The sequence below is a fragment of the Juglans regia genome, chromosome 3 (assembly GCF_001411555.2).
Source record: "Juglans regia cultivar Chandler chromosome 3, Walnut 2.0, whole genome shotgun sequence".
Classification (NCBI taxonomy): domain Eukaryota; kingdom Viridiplantae; phylum Streptophyta; class Magnoliopsida; order Fagales; family Juglandaceae; genus Juglans; species Juglans regia.
Genome location: NC_049903.1, coordinates 34,353,171 through 34,369,222, shown reverse-complemented (window position 1 = coordinate 34,369,222; position 16,052 = coordinate 34,353,171). Strand labels below are relative to the sequence as shown.

The window sequence follows — 16,052 nt, the reverse complement described above, 5'->3', positions numbered from 1 at the left end:
TGGTGTTTAATAGCTTCCTTTTTTAATAGTTGTAATGATTCATAATCATTATTTAAACTAATGATTTTTTCTATTGTTTTAATTATATAATTTGTAAGAAATGATAATTTAGAAGAAAAAGTAGAATGTTTGTATATTTGACTTTTTGGAATATTAGGAATTGTCCAATCTTATAGATTTATTTCTATATTTATTATACTGTAATCTTCTTGGTTGATGTTATCAAGTTCAATGGGGATACTAGTGGTGGATTCATTAGGTTTAAATAAAGAATTCATTGAAACATATTTTTAAACAAATATTTTTTATATCTAAAGAGAAATAAGTAAATTAGAAACTTGAGGGAACACCACCGGAACCACCCCTAAAGCCTTTCAGCATGAATGAGCTGACCAATGAATTTTCATGGCTACCAACACAAGCTTCATATTATACTTCATTCTCTTTTACTATGGGTTATCATTGTAAAAATTTGTATTAGTGATTTTTTTTTTTTTTAAAGTAAGGATCCTCAAATAATTTCTTATACTTTTAATTTCATTTCTTAAGAAGTCGCAGTCAGCTTTATATAATTCTATTGTCGCTTGTCTACTTTGATATATATGATATTTAAACATCATTAATGTATAATATTGTCTCATCAATTGTTATTTTCTCTTAAGATCCTTTATGTTATTCATCAAGTTTTCTAATTCAAGCCTTAAATTACAATTTAGACATTTTAACTTATATATATCATGGAAACCAGGTAATAAAATATAATAATATAACAATATAATCATCAATGACTGTGATACCAAAGGCATAAATCCCAGATAATAATAAATAGATACTAATAATAGTATAATATTAATAAGAATAATAGGCGGTAAAACCAACCATATGCATGATAGCAGATAAAGTAAACGGTATAACCGACCATTTGCATGAGAAAATAAATAATATAGAAAAGATATACAAAATAAATTTTTTCATTAAAAACATAATACTTACAAGTAGACTAATTCTCAAAGGAGTTGGAAGCAGAATACATGAAGAAATGAAGATTTACAAAGTGAAAAGGACTGGAGTGGAGTGGTTTGGGCGAGAGAGGAAGATGCTTCAGATGGAAAATTCTGAATGCCCTTCTTCCTTCACAAACCCTTTTATATAGATATTAGAATAGTACAAAATAGTAATCCTAATAATACATGAACAATATCAGCCGACACTAAAAACAAACCGATATTACAATATTAACACGTGAACTGGAACAATATGTACAAAGTCTTTTTTCGTTTTTCTCGACAATAATCTGTCATGAACAGTATAATAATCTTCTGGATCACATAATCTTAGAGTCATAATTTGCTAATTCCAGATCGAAAGGATCTTAGAAATCCATCAAATTTGCTGGATGGTAGGGTGAGTAATCTTGAGAATGAGAGGTGGCTAAGTTACCCTGAGAATGAGGCGTCTGTTGAGATTGAGAGGCCTGATGGACTGATGATAATGCGGGTTGTTGTAATTGAGATAATCTGGCGAGATGCTGTGCTTCTTCTTCATCATCACTATCTGAAACTTGTGATATTGTTTTGGCTAATTTTTTCAAATTCTTCTTGTTAGTGATGGATGCTAATTGCGCTTGAAATCTGCTCCGTTGGACTATAACTTCTGGAGTCTTGGTAGCTTTTGAAAATATTTTTAAGATATGATCATAATTGTATTTTTTCCACCATTTGATAGAAACTTGACGAGTTAGAAACATAATGGTTTTGAGAGAGAGATGAATTTTGATAACATATTTCTATTTCATAATCCAATTTAATTTTGTTTTGAGGAAGAAAAGAATGAGTGGTGAACAATGGTTTAATGCTTGTGGACTGTCATCTTGTGTAGTAAAAATTCGAAGACTCTCTTGGAGGGGAAGAAGAAGGAGAAGAGGTTCGGGTCTGTAATATTCTTACCATAGTGAGAACTATTTTGGAAGTGTGTTGATTTATTATAATTTGTCAAAATGAAGGAACCACGAATGTCTCAAATTTTTATTTTGTTTTAAGAGCAGACACGTCCAAGAAATCAACACACTCTTAAAATAGTTCTCACTATTAATATTAGTATCTATTTATTATTATCTGAGATTTACGCCTTTAGTTATTAAGGGTGATATATAGATACTTCAAAAAAAAAAAAAGTGATATATAGATCACTATTATTAAGCTTAACAATGTAATATTATTATCAATTAAGATTTCTTACAATGTTTTTCTTCAAACATTTTAATAATTTAGAGTAATGTAAACGTGATATTACAATTTTTTTATTTAAAACATTATCCATCAATCTATGATTTTTTTGTAAAATTGAAATGATCTATAATAAAAATATCATATTTAATTATACATTAGAATAAAAGTAAAATATAATAGTGATATGTAATATTATTCTTGTTTTTAATTTTTTTTATCCATGTCATGATGAAATGTTACAAAGAAATCTTACCTAATACACCTCAATCTAACTATGATATATGATTTGACATTTTTACATTTCTATTTAAACTCACACGTAATTTTGGCCACATCATCACCTCCTTACATATATATATATATATACGTATAAATGACATCACCTTCATACAAATATATATGAGAGAGAGAGAGAGATTAATCAACGGTAACATGAGAGAGTAGTTGACACTCGAGAGGCAGACAGACACACTTAGAAAGAATTTGGTTGGACGGTGAAGGACAGGGAGTGGACTCGGGAATGACGATGACCATCCGCCCGCCAACACTCCAATTTCTGGACGATCCAAATCAAATCTAATCTAATCGCCGATGGGACGTTTCAGTAAATTCACTCTCTTAGTTTCTCTTTATTCTTAATTGCATGCCTGCCTTCCAAATTTATCCGATCGGGTTGAATTTAATTAATTAATTAAAAACCCGAAAAAGCGTCTGGTGGCGCGTTTTACGTTGTTGTTCTGCCGCCCTATTTGCCACGCTCCCCTCGCTGTAACACAAAACAAGAACACTCGCTGTCGCTTAGCTCTTCGAGTTGCTTCCAAGGTCAATCTCGGTATTATACAGTAATTAAACACCAATAGAAAGCGAGTGTTTGAATTATACCTACAACAGCGAGTCATTTTTTTTCTTCTCATTTTATTTTCCTCGTTCTCTCAAATTATATTTGAATTCGGTTTTTTTTTTTTTTAAATAAGAAATAAAAAAAGGAAAAGGGGTAAGTGTGGGAAAGCGAAATGGGTTGAGAGAGAGAGAGAGAGAGAGAGAGATGGAGTTGGCCGTGCCTTCAAGTCTCATCATCGTGCATGCATTTTGTGCGCTTTGCTCTGCATGCACACGCCTCCTCCTACTCCCCCTCAAAGCCCTCCTCGACCGCCCTTTCAACTCTCCGCTCTCCGGAATCTTAAGCTGCCGCCCCCTGATCTGTCGACTTCTCCGACTCGATTATCACAAACTATCCTGATCAGAGCTCGGTAGCTCGGCGACTAAGCGGAAGAGAGAACTTCGTTTCAGAATAGAGAAGACGTTCCGTTTCCTTTGTGTAAATCATATATGAGAGTGAAGTAGTTTCGGTATGGTGATGAACATATATATAGTAAATTAAGGCCAGCTCTTTTTCAATATTTTTTATCTTCTCGTAATTTACCAGATGTATTGGTTAAATCTTGGAAAGGGAGTATTTAGGGATTTTGTTTTTGAAAAAATCTTTTTTACCGATTCGGTTTGATATCGTGGAATTGACAGAATCGACTTCGGGAATGGCGTCAAAGACTTGCATGAATTTACTGTGCGGGGCCTCCACGTCGACCGAATGGGGGAAAGGGTGGGCTCTGCGATCCGGCGAATTCGCTAGCCTCTGTGATAAGTGCGGGTAATCTACATATCCAATCTCGTATATAGTTGTACGGCCGCTGCCTTAATTAGGAGGTCTTTTTGATTTTAGATAATCCATATATTTCCTATTTTCAGAGTTTTGTTTCCTTTCTATTTTTGGTGTCGCGTGGAATGTGGCTTTATTTTTTCCTTCTTTCGTCGGAGAAATTTGTGTAACACCCCCTCCAAGGTCGGGAACGTTAGTAATATCTAAAAATCGTTTTAAGTGCTAGGAATAAAGATCCCATAAGCAAAAACAAATCAAACTTTATTAAAAAAAAAAGAGTTATATATAGCACTTATTAAAAGTTTTCTAAATCTTGTGCTAAATCACATGATCACATATAAAACATGAACCAAAATCTCTATAAATGATCTAAGTGTCCGCCTTTTCTCCCTGAGCCATTTCTTCCTGAGTCATGTCTTATCTGCAGTTTGATATTGATCTTATTCATGATCATTACCTGAGATGATAAATACAAAAATAAAACTGAATCGAATACGCACTAAGCAACTACTTCATACAATAAACAATATAATAAAATAACATTTTATTTGTAAATCACATTCATAATATAAAAATTTCATTTGTATACATGTATTCATTAACACATTTCCTTTTTAAACCTCATTGGCGGGCACATCTTTACCACGTCTACACTGGTTAGCAATCTTTGTGATTTTGGCTCTTCTTGGAACTAACAGGCAAGAACCTAGTCATTCTCTGGAGTGGACATCACTGGGTGCACTACCAGTGAGCCATTCCTGGAGTTGAAATCTGCCCCTCACCTCACCTCACCTCACCTCACCTCACCTCACCTCTAGTACCATAAACCTCTATCGTTGTGGCCAAGTATGAAGACATTTACAATCGATCATCCAGTCATTCATTATTTATTCCTTACCTTACCTTACCTTACCTTACCTTACCCCATCCTTTCTTTTCCTTCATTTTCTTTCACTTTTAATTGCTAATAAAAATATATACATCATTGTACCCAAGGGGTTGGCTAAAGTGGTAAAGACCTTGCTTGGTGGTATTCTCCCTCTAGGTCTAAGATTCGAATCCTCTTGGGTGCAAATAATTTCTAGGGGCCATCGGACTAGGGGATTCATTGAATTATCCGAGGTGCACTTGTGGGAAACTCCTTGCCGAGGGCCTGTGCACTTTAAGATTAGTCGGGACGCTGTCCTCGGACACCTAGTGCCAATAAAAAAAATATACATCATGGTATAATGGAAGCATACATAAAAGCTCTTTCACATTCACAATTCTCATAAATATGGGTGCTTGTAACATAGTTAACAAGGACTAGGCTATAGATGATGTGTTTGATTAGCATGTACATACAATATAACTTTGAAAATGAACATTCTTCTTACATGTTTGGCAAGAAGAATATGATCATGGTTACGTACATAAAGCATAACAGTCACGTCAACAACTTCTAAAAAGACATCGCATACACCATAGTACCAATTTCTATCTCAGCACACCTTAATCTAAAAGTTGTAGGCCGGTGGGCCGGTGGCATGTTTGTAAGGTCATAACTTTGTTTCTAACAGGCCATTTGACAGTTTCTTTTGAGGGCTACCTTGCTGGAATTTCCAGCAAGGTATTTTGAGTAGGACATGCTTTGACAATTTCATGTTAAATTGAATGTGATGCTGTTCAGTGGATGGCAGTAGCTGTATTATGCAATATACCATCTATTTTATCATGCATGGCATCACTTAACATGTTTATGAGCTGTGGATGAGTTCGTAACGCTTTCATGATTCATAAGTGAATGCTTTGGGTCATCTCACATGCTGTTTGAATGTGTAAATGCATGCACTTGTAAACAGATCACTGAGCATTGTACAAGCATATGCTGAAATTCTGACTTTATACATGCATTTTTATTCCTAGACTCCACTACATGCTATGCATAGATGTATGCACATGTTTTCATTTCTTCGGCATGTAAAAGGTGCATGCAATTTCACAAATCAGTGGCTGTTTGGCCATTATGGGGTTGCTGACAGCAACCCCTTTTATGCATTACGAAATTTATGAGCTTTTAGTGCCTTCATGATGAAAAATGGTCTCTAGGGTCAATTGGGGTTGTTAACAGTAACCCCTTTTTAAGCTTTAATCAGATTTTGACAAAATTTTTAAAGAATTATGCATGCCATGTTTTGGGTATGCACATGGTTCATTCTCTCTCTCTCTCTCTCTCTCTCTGGGTGTTTTCTTTTTGCTATGAATACCATATGATAGTAACCTAAATGGAGTCCAAAAAGTCAAATATGCAAAAATCATGGTTTGATATATGTTTGTTCATGCTTATTGTGTAATTATATCGAAATTTTGACTTTGAGAAAATCTGGCTATTGAGTCATGGAACTATACTTAAAAGATGCTACATGCTGTGTGTGGGTGATGTACATGTGATTTATGCGTGTTCCTTAAATCTAGACTAGTCTATTTTGAGAAGATCACGCTTTACTAGTTGTCTGGAGTTGTCTGGAGTTGCTGTTATGCTTTTTCTGGAAACAGTACAAGACCCCAAGTTTTATTAATCAACCTTTACTTTCAGCAGAGGAATACTATGTGCAATTAGAAGACTTTGGCAATTACAAAAAGTCAAAAACCAAAGTCTTGTAAAAGACTATATTCCTAGACGTAAACTATTCTCCTATATGTAGACATAAAATGAAAAACTAGTGACAAAAGCTGGGAAGTCCAGCTTTGTCTGAAGTATAGAGTCCCATAAGCTGCTTGGGGAAGTGAGAAATTGATTGAAAGTATCATTACCAGCTGCACCATAATTTGCTAATTCATCTGCTAAGCCATTACCCTCTCCATACTGGATGGTGACATCCATCGAGTAAAAAAGAAGTAGGATGTCTTCCCAAAGGCTAAAGTATCTCCAAGGGGGCCTAGTACCGTGTTTCACCCAATTTACAGTGATAAGAGAATACGTTTCCTCATTTAACTTGAGAATGTTGAGTTGGTAACAAGTAAGCAAACCAAACTTTAGAGCAGTTCAGCAAGAATGTTAGTTCCAACACTCGAAAAACATGAAAATCAATATAACTAAACATGATGAAGACCTCAGGACTACTCCACAACCAGTGGGGCCCAGATTATCTTTAGATGCCCATCAACATTTAGTTCAAGAGAATCAGCAGGGGCTGGCAGCCGCTTGATCGAAAAAGGCCTTCTAATCTTTACTGCTAGAATGGGAAGAAACAGAATATTAGGAATTTCAGCATACAATCTTGAGACCAATCTTTGAGGTTAAAGTAAGAATTTTAGCTCCTGCTGCAATTTTACAACTTTCTTAATGATGTAGTCCTTAGACCTGATTAAACTTTTAAATCTTGACAAATTTCATGCAAGCCAAATCTCCCAATAGATAAGTGATGGAATCAGTCAGGAAAATTGACAAAATTGACCATTGCCAGTAAACTAAGACAACCATAGAGCAGATTTTTCCTTCCAACTATTAAGAGAAGTATAGGGGAAACCAAACAAAGCAGAGAAATATGCCCAGACCTCTGTAATCATAGAGCATACATGAAAAACATGATCAATACTTTCTGAGAAACCTATAGTCCTTAGACCTGATTAAACCTTCAAATCTCGACAGATTTCGTGCAAGCCAAATCTCCCAATAGATAAGTGCTAAAACCAGTGAAGCAATTTGACAAAATTAATCATTGCCAGTAAAATAAGACCACAGTAGAGAAGATTTTTCGATCCATCTATTAAGAGAAGTATAGGGGAAATTAAATGAAGCAGAGAAATATGCCCTGACCTCTGCAATCAAAGAGCATTCATGAAACACATGATTAATACTTTCTGAGAGACCAAGAGTGCGACAACCACATTTAGACACCAAGTTAACACCACATTTTTGCACCATTTCATCTACTGCAATTCCATTGTGCGAAAATTTCCAGAGGAAAAACAGCCACTTTATTGGGTAAAACAGGATTCCAAAGTTGGGAAAACAAGGTTGAGACAGGGCCTCTTTCTCCTAGTAAAATCCAGGCAGAAAGGGTTGAGAACCAGCCATCTGAAGTGTGCATCCAGATGTGAAGATCTGGACTTTTTCTCAACTTAAAAGCATGCTGACAAACCTCTCGAATGAAAGATGAGTCCCCATAAACTGTTAATTTCAAAGTGCACCAGCCATTAACTGAACAGAGATATATATTAAAACCTTTCTGCACTAAAGTACCAGAAGAAGTCCAATAATCATATCAGGAGTTGCTGTGATGCTGCCAAGGTCATGACAGCTGGTGTTTTGTGTGTGTTCTGCTACATTAGCATGTATTGGGGCCTCAAGTGCAAGTTTCTAATCCTTTTACGTGCAATAATAGATAGGGAATAGGGTTCTAGGTCTGTCTAAGTTGCTGGCGGCAACCTTGATTTTTGGTGCTACAACAAGTTATGTGATTCCTCACCTTCAAGGTCTTGGGAGGCACTGGTTAGCAAGGAAGAGGATCCGGGATCTTTTGATGCTAGAGTAGCTGTCAATGGCTAATTGTGGAATGTGGTGGTGTATTTTCCAATTCTCAGGCAGCCTGAAATAGGGGGCTGTAGTGAGCCAAACTAATATTCTTGAGGGAGAAAAGAGAGTGCTTTTGAGGCTGTGATTACCTAGAGTCGCAGTGTCTGGTTTTTGGTTTGCTGGTGGTGGTTTGACATGGCGAATCCTTGTTCAGCAGCAGGAGGCAGTGGTGGCACAGTAGAGGTAAAATGGATGTGGTTCTCCCTTTTGGTAGCTTATGAAAATCAAGAACAGGAGGGTTTTCTATGCTGCTGGGCAACACGGTCCGATACAATTTGGAATCTAGGATTTTGAGGCTGAAGTCAGTGTTCTTGGGCTTAATGCCGACAGAAAAATATTTGGGCTGCTGGGAGTAGCCTGGCAGCCCTTGAGAAAACTCAGAAAATGCGTGGGCCTTTGGGCCAAAATCCAAAACTCAGCCCTAGCCCTAAGATCTAGGGCTTGGGTTTGACAATTTGCGCACAACATCATTCATTTGTATTCATTGCATGCTATCTATCTATATATTTAATACACACAACCATGTATGGATTTATATTTTCATTTGTGAATATATTGAATATAGTTGAACAAATTAGTATCCACTTGATGAAAATGATGGACTTCTAGGTCTGCATATGAGCAATCAATTTTTTGTGATGTGTTTCACTCAAAGGAATCTGGTTGGAGGGAGTGCGCTTCATGTGGAAAGGTAAACCAGAAGCCAACAGTTTTTAAATAATTTGTATTCTTTAAGCCCCATATATACTGCTATGTTTTACTTGCAAACTAAATTACTCCTGGTTTCAGCAGCTTCTCCACTGTGGATGCATTGTTTCCAATTCTCTGCTTGAGCTGCTTGATTGTGGTGGTGTTAGCTGTCTAAACTGTGCTAAGAAGTCAGGAATCGCCCCTGTAAGATCAATTTACGTACATATTTATTAATCTTTGCTATTAGAACAATAGCCGCGTATACTTTTATAAAGGATTGCATTTTTTGATATAATGATCTTATAATAATTTCAGCATTAAAATGCATAATTTATTGGCTTTGTAGAAATTCATATGAATGCTTCAGAGCTCATTTCTAAACATCAATATCAATATGTAATGTAATTAATATGTGAGGTTTGGCATACCCTATTCAAGAAAGGGTTCATTCAGACAGTCTTCACTTACGACCCACCTTTCCTTGGGTGTAAATTGGTTCCTGCCATCTGTAGTGCATCCTTCAGTTATAGTGATGACAAACAGATAATCAGATAGATCACTAAACAATTGTAAAGGGAAGTAAATTCTTTCTGGTCAACATGTTACTGCTTTTACAGAATGAATTTGTGACACTTGTGAGTCAGTTGTCCTTGCATATATTAGATTAACAAAGAGTAATTTTATGTAATTCTGAGTTAATTATATGAAACATATTTGCAGATTTCGAGCAATGAAAAGCCTAATGGATTTGGAATATCTAAAGTTGATAACATCAATCAAATGTGTTCCACTTCTGTGGACAACCAACTGGATCGAAGTGGTATTGACAAAATGAAGCTTACCCAGTTGGGGAACAATGCAGAGTGTAATGGGCTTAGGCACTTGCTTCAATCTCAGAATGCTGACACAAATGGATCTTTTGGGAAATTGAAACTGGAGGAAGTTTTTCCTTCTTCTGGAGAGATTGGAAGCACGTGTTTCTCAAATTTTAGTCGGGCATGCAATGGATCGTCTAACACTACCAAACCAGACATGTATAAAGCAAATATAGGAACAAAAGATGCATGTGAAACACTGCCACAGACAAATTTGAGCATGTCTTTGGGAGCGCCTTCTCCTTCGAGAAATTCAAATCTTCCTAATGCTGTTGTTGATGAAAGGGAAAATAGCAAGACATCCTCTCCATTCCTACAGGGGCCCAGGTCTCGCCATCTTTTGCCAAAGCCCCCAAGGTCGGATCTTGCCAGTGGCTTGGAAGCAAATGCTGGCTTGGTTTCTCAAATACGTGTTGCAAGGCCACCTGCTGAAGGACGGGGAAGGAACCAGTTACTTCCTCGTTATTGGCCAAGGATTACAGACCATGAGTTACAGCAAATATCTGGAGAGTATCCATACTCCGTCGTTTTTACATTTGAAAGTATTTACTTTTTTCCTCTCTGGAACCTCACACTGAATGCTATGTATGTTGTAATATTCATGATTATTCAGTGTCAGATGGCAATTTCCTTAATTATGATATCTTCAAGCTCGAATTCCACTATCATGCCATTGTTTGAAAAGATGCTGAGTGCCAGTGATGCAGGTCGAATTGGTCGTTTGGTTCTCCCAAAAGCATGTGCTGAAGTAAGTTTTCTGGTGAATTATCCTAGCCTGTAAATGGTTAATGATCCTTGTTTCCATAGTTATCATTACTTAAAAGGTTTCTTTCCAACCATGTTGCAGGCATATTTTCCTCCTATCTCTCAACCAGAGGGTCTTCCTCTGAGGATTCAAGATGTGAAGGGCAAAGAATGGGTGTTTCAGTTCAGATTTTGGCCTAATAATAACAGCAGAATGTATGTTTTGGAGGGGGTTACACCCTGCATACAGTCAATGCAGCTGCAAGCTGGAGATACAGGTATCCTCAATGGCTGCATGACTTAAAACAGAGTATGTATAACTATTTAGTAAACCATGCAATGCAATCTGGTAAAACTATGTATGTCTTTATCATTCATTGATCATTACCGTGCCTTCATTACGTGCTACTTGCATATGTGCTTCCAAGACGTGTTTCAATTAAGCTTTATCAGGTAATAGGTACTGCTTTAGTATTTTGACTAGGTCCTCTATGCTTCTTTTGATTTGGGGGGTCCATTGTGGATGCTCCTTGAGCACATGGCACCAACAGGATAGCCCTCCCCCATCCTTCATGGCATTGCGTACTTTTTTTTTTTTCTAAATAAGATAACATTATTTTATTGATGAAGAACCTTGCATATTATGGGGATCTAAGAGCACCTTTTCCCCTACCAAATGGCTAGGAATATTAGATACATTGAGTCTTCCAAAAAACAGATTCCTAGCCACCCATTGTGCGATGTTATGAGCTCTTACATTTGCTTCCTGCAGGATCCAATTCAACTTCCAACCATTCTTTGACTGAATTATATTTCTTATGTCCCCAACCTCTGCCGCTATTCTCCAGTTTTCTTGGAACTTTCCTTCTTTGATTGCATTGATTTCCTTTAAGGTGTTCCCTTCTAGTCGAATTTTCTGGGCTTCCACCTCTAGTTTCAGCAACACTGTAATGAACAAATCCTTTGCGTCCAGATTTTTTCTATCCTTTCTGTGTGGTCACTACATATAGCAGCAGCCACTGAGAAATCACATTTAACAGCAGCATCAATTTTTTTTTTTTGGGAACCCTATTGGAGGAGGTTTACATTGAGCTTCAGTTGTTCTCTATTCTTCCCATGCGTGCTGAGCTTTTCTCCAACAGGGTCTTTCTTGCTGAACCTTCTATCTCCAAAGTACTCGGTTCTTTTCCTTCATGAACCCCTTCGTTCCTGTTATACTAAACACAGTATCCATGATGATGATGGCACATGGAAGGAAAACATGTTCTTTGTCTAATTCTACCACCAGCTCAGCATGAGGTTGCAATATTTTGTTGATCCATTCTGTTATAGTTAACTGGGAAAACTCTTTAATATCCAGTGGTCATGGAGACTCTCATCACATTACTTTGACAAAATTACATCCAAGGAACAGGTACTCTTAAGGTTTCCGGCTCCCCTCCGCATACAGGACACAAACCATGGCAGCTAAGACAGCTGCCACCTTTCTGTACTGGTTTGCTTAAACAAGTAAAACTAAAGTCTGGCTTATTTCTTTTTCTCCAATGGAACAACTATTGTAATGTTGATTCCCAATGCTTGATAGTATATTCAATCATTTGCCTTTGCATTAGGTTCTGATTCATACCTGCCTCCTTGCTAACTTATTACTGTACTACAGGGGCGGAACCAGAAGATCTGGTTTTTTGGGGGGAATACTAATTTTCATATAGTCTACTTTATAAAAACACATTTCAAAATTTAATTTTCATCAAATTTTGAAAAATTTTTTTTATTTGGGGGGGAGGGGGGGGGGAAAGGCCCCCCCAAGTCCCTTAGTAGTTCCGCCTCTGCTGTACTATGTAGATTTTAATTTTTAATTGCTAGTATTCTTTGGTATGTGAAGGCATATTGAGTATCATTTTATGCGGTTTTATCTCATTTTGCTGCAGTAACTTTTAGTCGTATGGATCCTGGAGGAAAGCTTATTATGGGGTTCCGGAAGGCTTCAAATTCAATTGCAATGCAGGTAATGAGCCGCTTTCAGTTTTCCAGTTAGCAAACTCAAAAACATCATACTAATATAGTTGCCAATAAGCAGGACACCTATCCATCTGCCATTCCAAATGGCGCTCATTCAAGTGAAACTTCGTTTTCGGGTGTTTTTGAGAACCTACCTATAATAAGTGGTTTCTCTGGCCTTCTTCAGTCACTTAAGGGAAGCACGGATCCCCACTTCAATGCTGTATCAAAACACTTCAGTTCAGCTACTGGTGATGTAAGTTGGCTTAAGTCTGAGAAGCATGAAGGCTTGCTGCTGCCTGCAGTCGTTACTCCAGAGAGGAAAAGGGCACGAAATATTGGGTCCAAAAGTAAGAGGTTGCTCATTGATAGTCAAGATGCACTGGAGCTTAAACTTACGTGGGAAGAGGCACAGGATTTACTCTATCCACCTCCAACACTTAAGCCAAGCATTGTCATGATTGAGGACCACGAATTTGAAGAGTATGATGTGAGTAGTTTCACGTTGTAATTTATTATTGTTGCTAACCTTGCCTCATTTTTTAATTCTATTGGAAATTTCTCCTTTGCTTTTTATTCAAGTTTTAATCTCTAGTTTAAATGTCTAATATGTTATTTATTTCTGTCCTACAGGAACCTCCGGTTTTTGGAAAGAGAAGTATTTTTGTTGCCCGTTCAACTGGGTAAGGGTTACGTAATTACTAAATGTTATGTTACCAATTACGCTTTCCAATGAGGTGTAGAAATGAAGGGCAACCTGTTCCTTTTCCTTGCAAACTTACTTGTTTGAAACTACGTATAACTCCTTCTAAGGGTTGTGGTTGGATAAATCCATCTAATCTTGAAATGATAAGCTTGATCTTCAGGGGACAAGAGCAATGGGCTCAGTGTGATAGTTGCTTCAAATGGCGAAGATTGCCTGTTGAAATACTTCTTCCTCCTAACTGGACATGTGCAGAAAATGCATGGGATCAAAGCATGTACTGTTTTTCTATCTGGGTTCTCTTTTTAATCAAGACAACTTGTTGATCAATAAATTTTATGTTTTGCCATGTTCTGTCCTCAGGTGTTCATGTTCTGCACCAGATGAATTGAGCCCCAAGGAACTGGAAAATCTTCTTAGACTGAATAAGGGTATGATGCCAGATTCTGTGCCCCTTCATATATTTATAAAATTTAGATAATCACTGCCGACTTGTCCACTTGGACAAAAGTGAGTTTTCTGTATATTTAGGCCTAATTTGTTTTCAGAAAACATCTCATCTCATCTCATCTTATATCATCTAATCATTACAACTTTCCCAACTTCCAATACAAAATAAAATAAACAATTCAACTTTTTCAAATCTCAAAACAAAAATAATATTAAAAAATATATTTTAACAATACTTTATTTAACTTTTTAACTTTAATCTCATCTCATCTCATCTCTCTCTGAAAACAAACGAGCCAATGTTTTACTTCATCTATGGGTGTCCGTCTCCTGCGAGGTTCATCATCTCACATATGCTAGCAGCATATCACTTCATCTGGTCGATAAAATAAAAAAAGAGCGCAAATGGTTAATGGCCTCATTATTCCCAAAATTTGCCCAACCTTGAAAGGATCTTGCTCACTCATTTGGTATGATTTATGCTTTTGCCAGTACACAAAGGTCAAGCTTCAATCTTTGGACTTCAAAAGAGAAATTCTTTCAAGTACTGATTTTGAATACAGATGCATGGTTGTGCTAGAGCTTGGAATTTGGAGGATAGGAATATCTACAATTGATGTTTGCATTCATGGCATGTGCAGTCATTTTTTCATTGGTTTCATCTTTTAATCTGATGATCTATGTATGGCAGGACATACATGTAAAGTACATAATCATTACCTGCTCAAACGTTGTTACATTAATATATTCATATTACAAAGTGTGTAGTGCATATTCTATCTCAATAAATTTTAAAATACTGTTGACCTTATTATACCTTGCTGTTTCATAGAATTCAAGAAAAGAAGAATTGTAACAAGCCATAGGCCAAACCGGGGCCTTGAATCTTCTGGTCTGGATGCGTTGGCAAATGCTGCAATTCTAGGAGACAACATGGGTGACCCTGGCACTACAGTTGCTACCACAACCAAACACCCCAGACATCGCCCTGGTTGCTCCTGCATTGTGTGCATCCAGCCACCTAGCGGGAAGGGTAAGCACAAGCCTACATGCACATGCACTGTGTGCATGACAGTTAAACGCCGCTTTAAAACCCTAACGATGCGCAAGAAAAAGCGTCAATTAGAGCGGGAAGCAGAGATTTCACAGAGAAATCAACAGGCATGGATCTGTAGGGATGAAGCAGAAGTAGACAGCAACTCTAGGCATGCATCATCACACCTTGATCCTTCAGAGAATGAAGGTAGGTCAGGAAATGAGTTAGAATCCAAGAGCCAAAGCAAATTGGCTGAAACTGGGAAGGGACAATTAGACTTGAATTGCCATCCCAAGAGAGAAGAGGAGCTGCTAGCGGGATCAAAGCGGGTGAGCATGATGAGTCTTCTTCAAGTAGCAAGTCGTCCATTGGAGACATATCTGAAGCAAAATGGTCTCACAAGCTTGATAGCTGAGGAACAGGCAAGTTCAGCATCACTTGTCCTGCCGCCAGCCGCCAATGAGAATGTGGGACAAGTTAATGAGGAATGCTGTCTTGTTTCTGCCGTTCCAGAGCGAGAAGGTGGGAGTGAAGAGTACTGTGGAGCAGATCAAAGCCAAAATGATTCCCACTCTTGAAGTTCCTCTTTCTTTCTTTCTTTCTTTTTTTTTTTTTTGGACTCTGAAAAGATTTTTTTGGGTGCTCGTCTGTTGTATACTCATAATTTACTAGTCTTCCTCCTCCAGTTTGCAATACGTTTCTTTATTTCATGAGCTTTTCTACGTATAAATGGATTCATGGATCAATCTGTGTACGTTAATTAATATTAACGTGAATTATTTTGTCAGATGTTAATAAAAAAAAAAAGAAAGAAAAAAAAAAAAAAAGAGATCGTTTTCATTAAAGTTTACCTTTTCACCTCAATATTGGTCATATATTGGTGCATAAATTCGTTTACAATCAAAAATTTTTTTTTTCATTAAAATTTACCTTTCCACCTCAGAGGGTCTATATTTTGTTTAGGATAATTCTATATACTATATTACTATTTCATTTTCATTCCATTAAATATGATGTGACATTTATCACTATTAAATAATTATTTATTATATATTTTTTTATTATCTAATGGTGATGAATGTATCATATACTATCTAGTATAATCAAAAT

The 16,052-nt window shown here is 36.9% G+C and overlaps 1 protein-coding gene across 4 annotated transcripts; it reads left to right on the top strand.

Annotated features, from left to right (window-relative positions):
- The first annotated feature begins 3,237 nt into the window (after positions 1-3,237).
- Positions 3,238-15,788, top strand: LOC108986274 (B3 domain-containing transcription repressor VAL2). 4 transcript variants are annotated; one of them, XM_018958843.2, is made up of 13 exons: positions 3,238-3,577; positions 3,750-3,876; positions 9,053-9,134; positions 9,236-9,337; positions 9,854-10,518; positions 10,660-10,756; positions 10,856-11,030; positions 12,684-12,760; positions 12,833-13,243; positions 13,387-13,436; positions 13,620-13,733; positions 13,820-13,887; positions 14,739-15,788. In XM_018958843.2, exons 2-13 carry the CDS (start codon positions 3,764-3,766, stop codon positions 15,518-15,520), a joined length of 2,736 nt encoding a protein of 911 aa, XP_018814388.1. In that variant the 5' UTR covers positions 3,238-3,577; positions 3,750-3,763; the 3' UTR covers positions 15,521-15,788. The 4 variants fall into 4 exon arrangements, with proteins under 4 accessions (XP_018814388.1, XP_018814386.1, XP_018814387.1 ...); XM_018958841.2 differs by having other exon boundaries at positions 13,608-13,733; XM_018958842.2 differs by having other exon boundaries at positions 9,233-9,337.
- The last annotated feature ends 264 nt before the right edge of the window (positions 15,789-16,052 follow it).

Bases quoted from the DNA above. Each gene is read 5' to 3' on its own strand.
- LOC108986274 (XM_018958840.2), top strand. From the start codon at position 3,764: ATGGCGTCAAAGACTTGCATGAATTTACTGTGCGGGGCCTCCACGTCG. The intron at 9,338-9,853 runs GTAAGATCAATT...ACATATTTGCAG, and splicing joins AGAAGTCAGGAATCGCCCCT to ATTTCGAGCAATGAAAAGCC. The intron at 13,888-14,738 runs GTATGATGCCAG...GCTGTTTCATAG, and splicing joins TCTTCTTAGACTGAATAAGG to AATTCAAGAAAAGAAGAATT.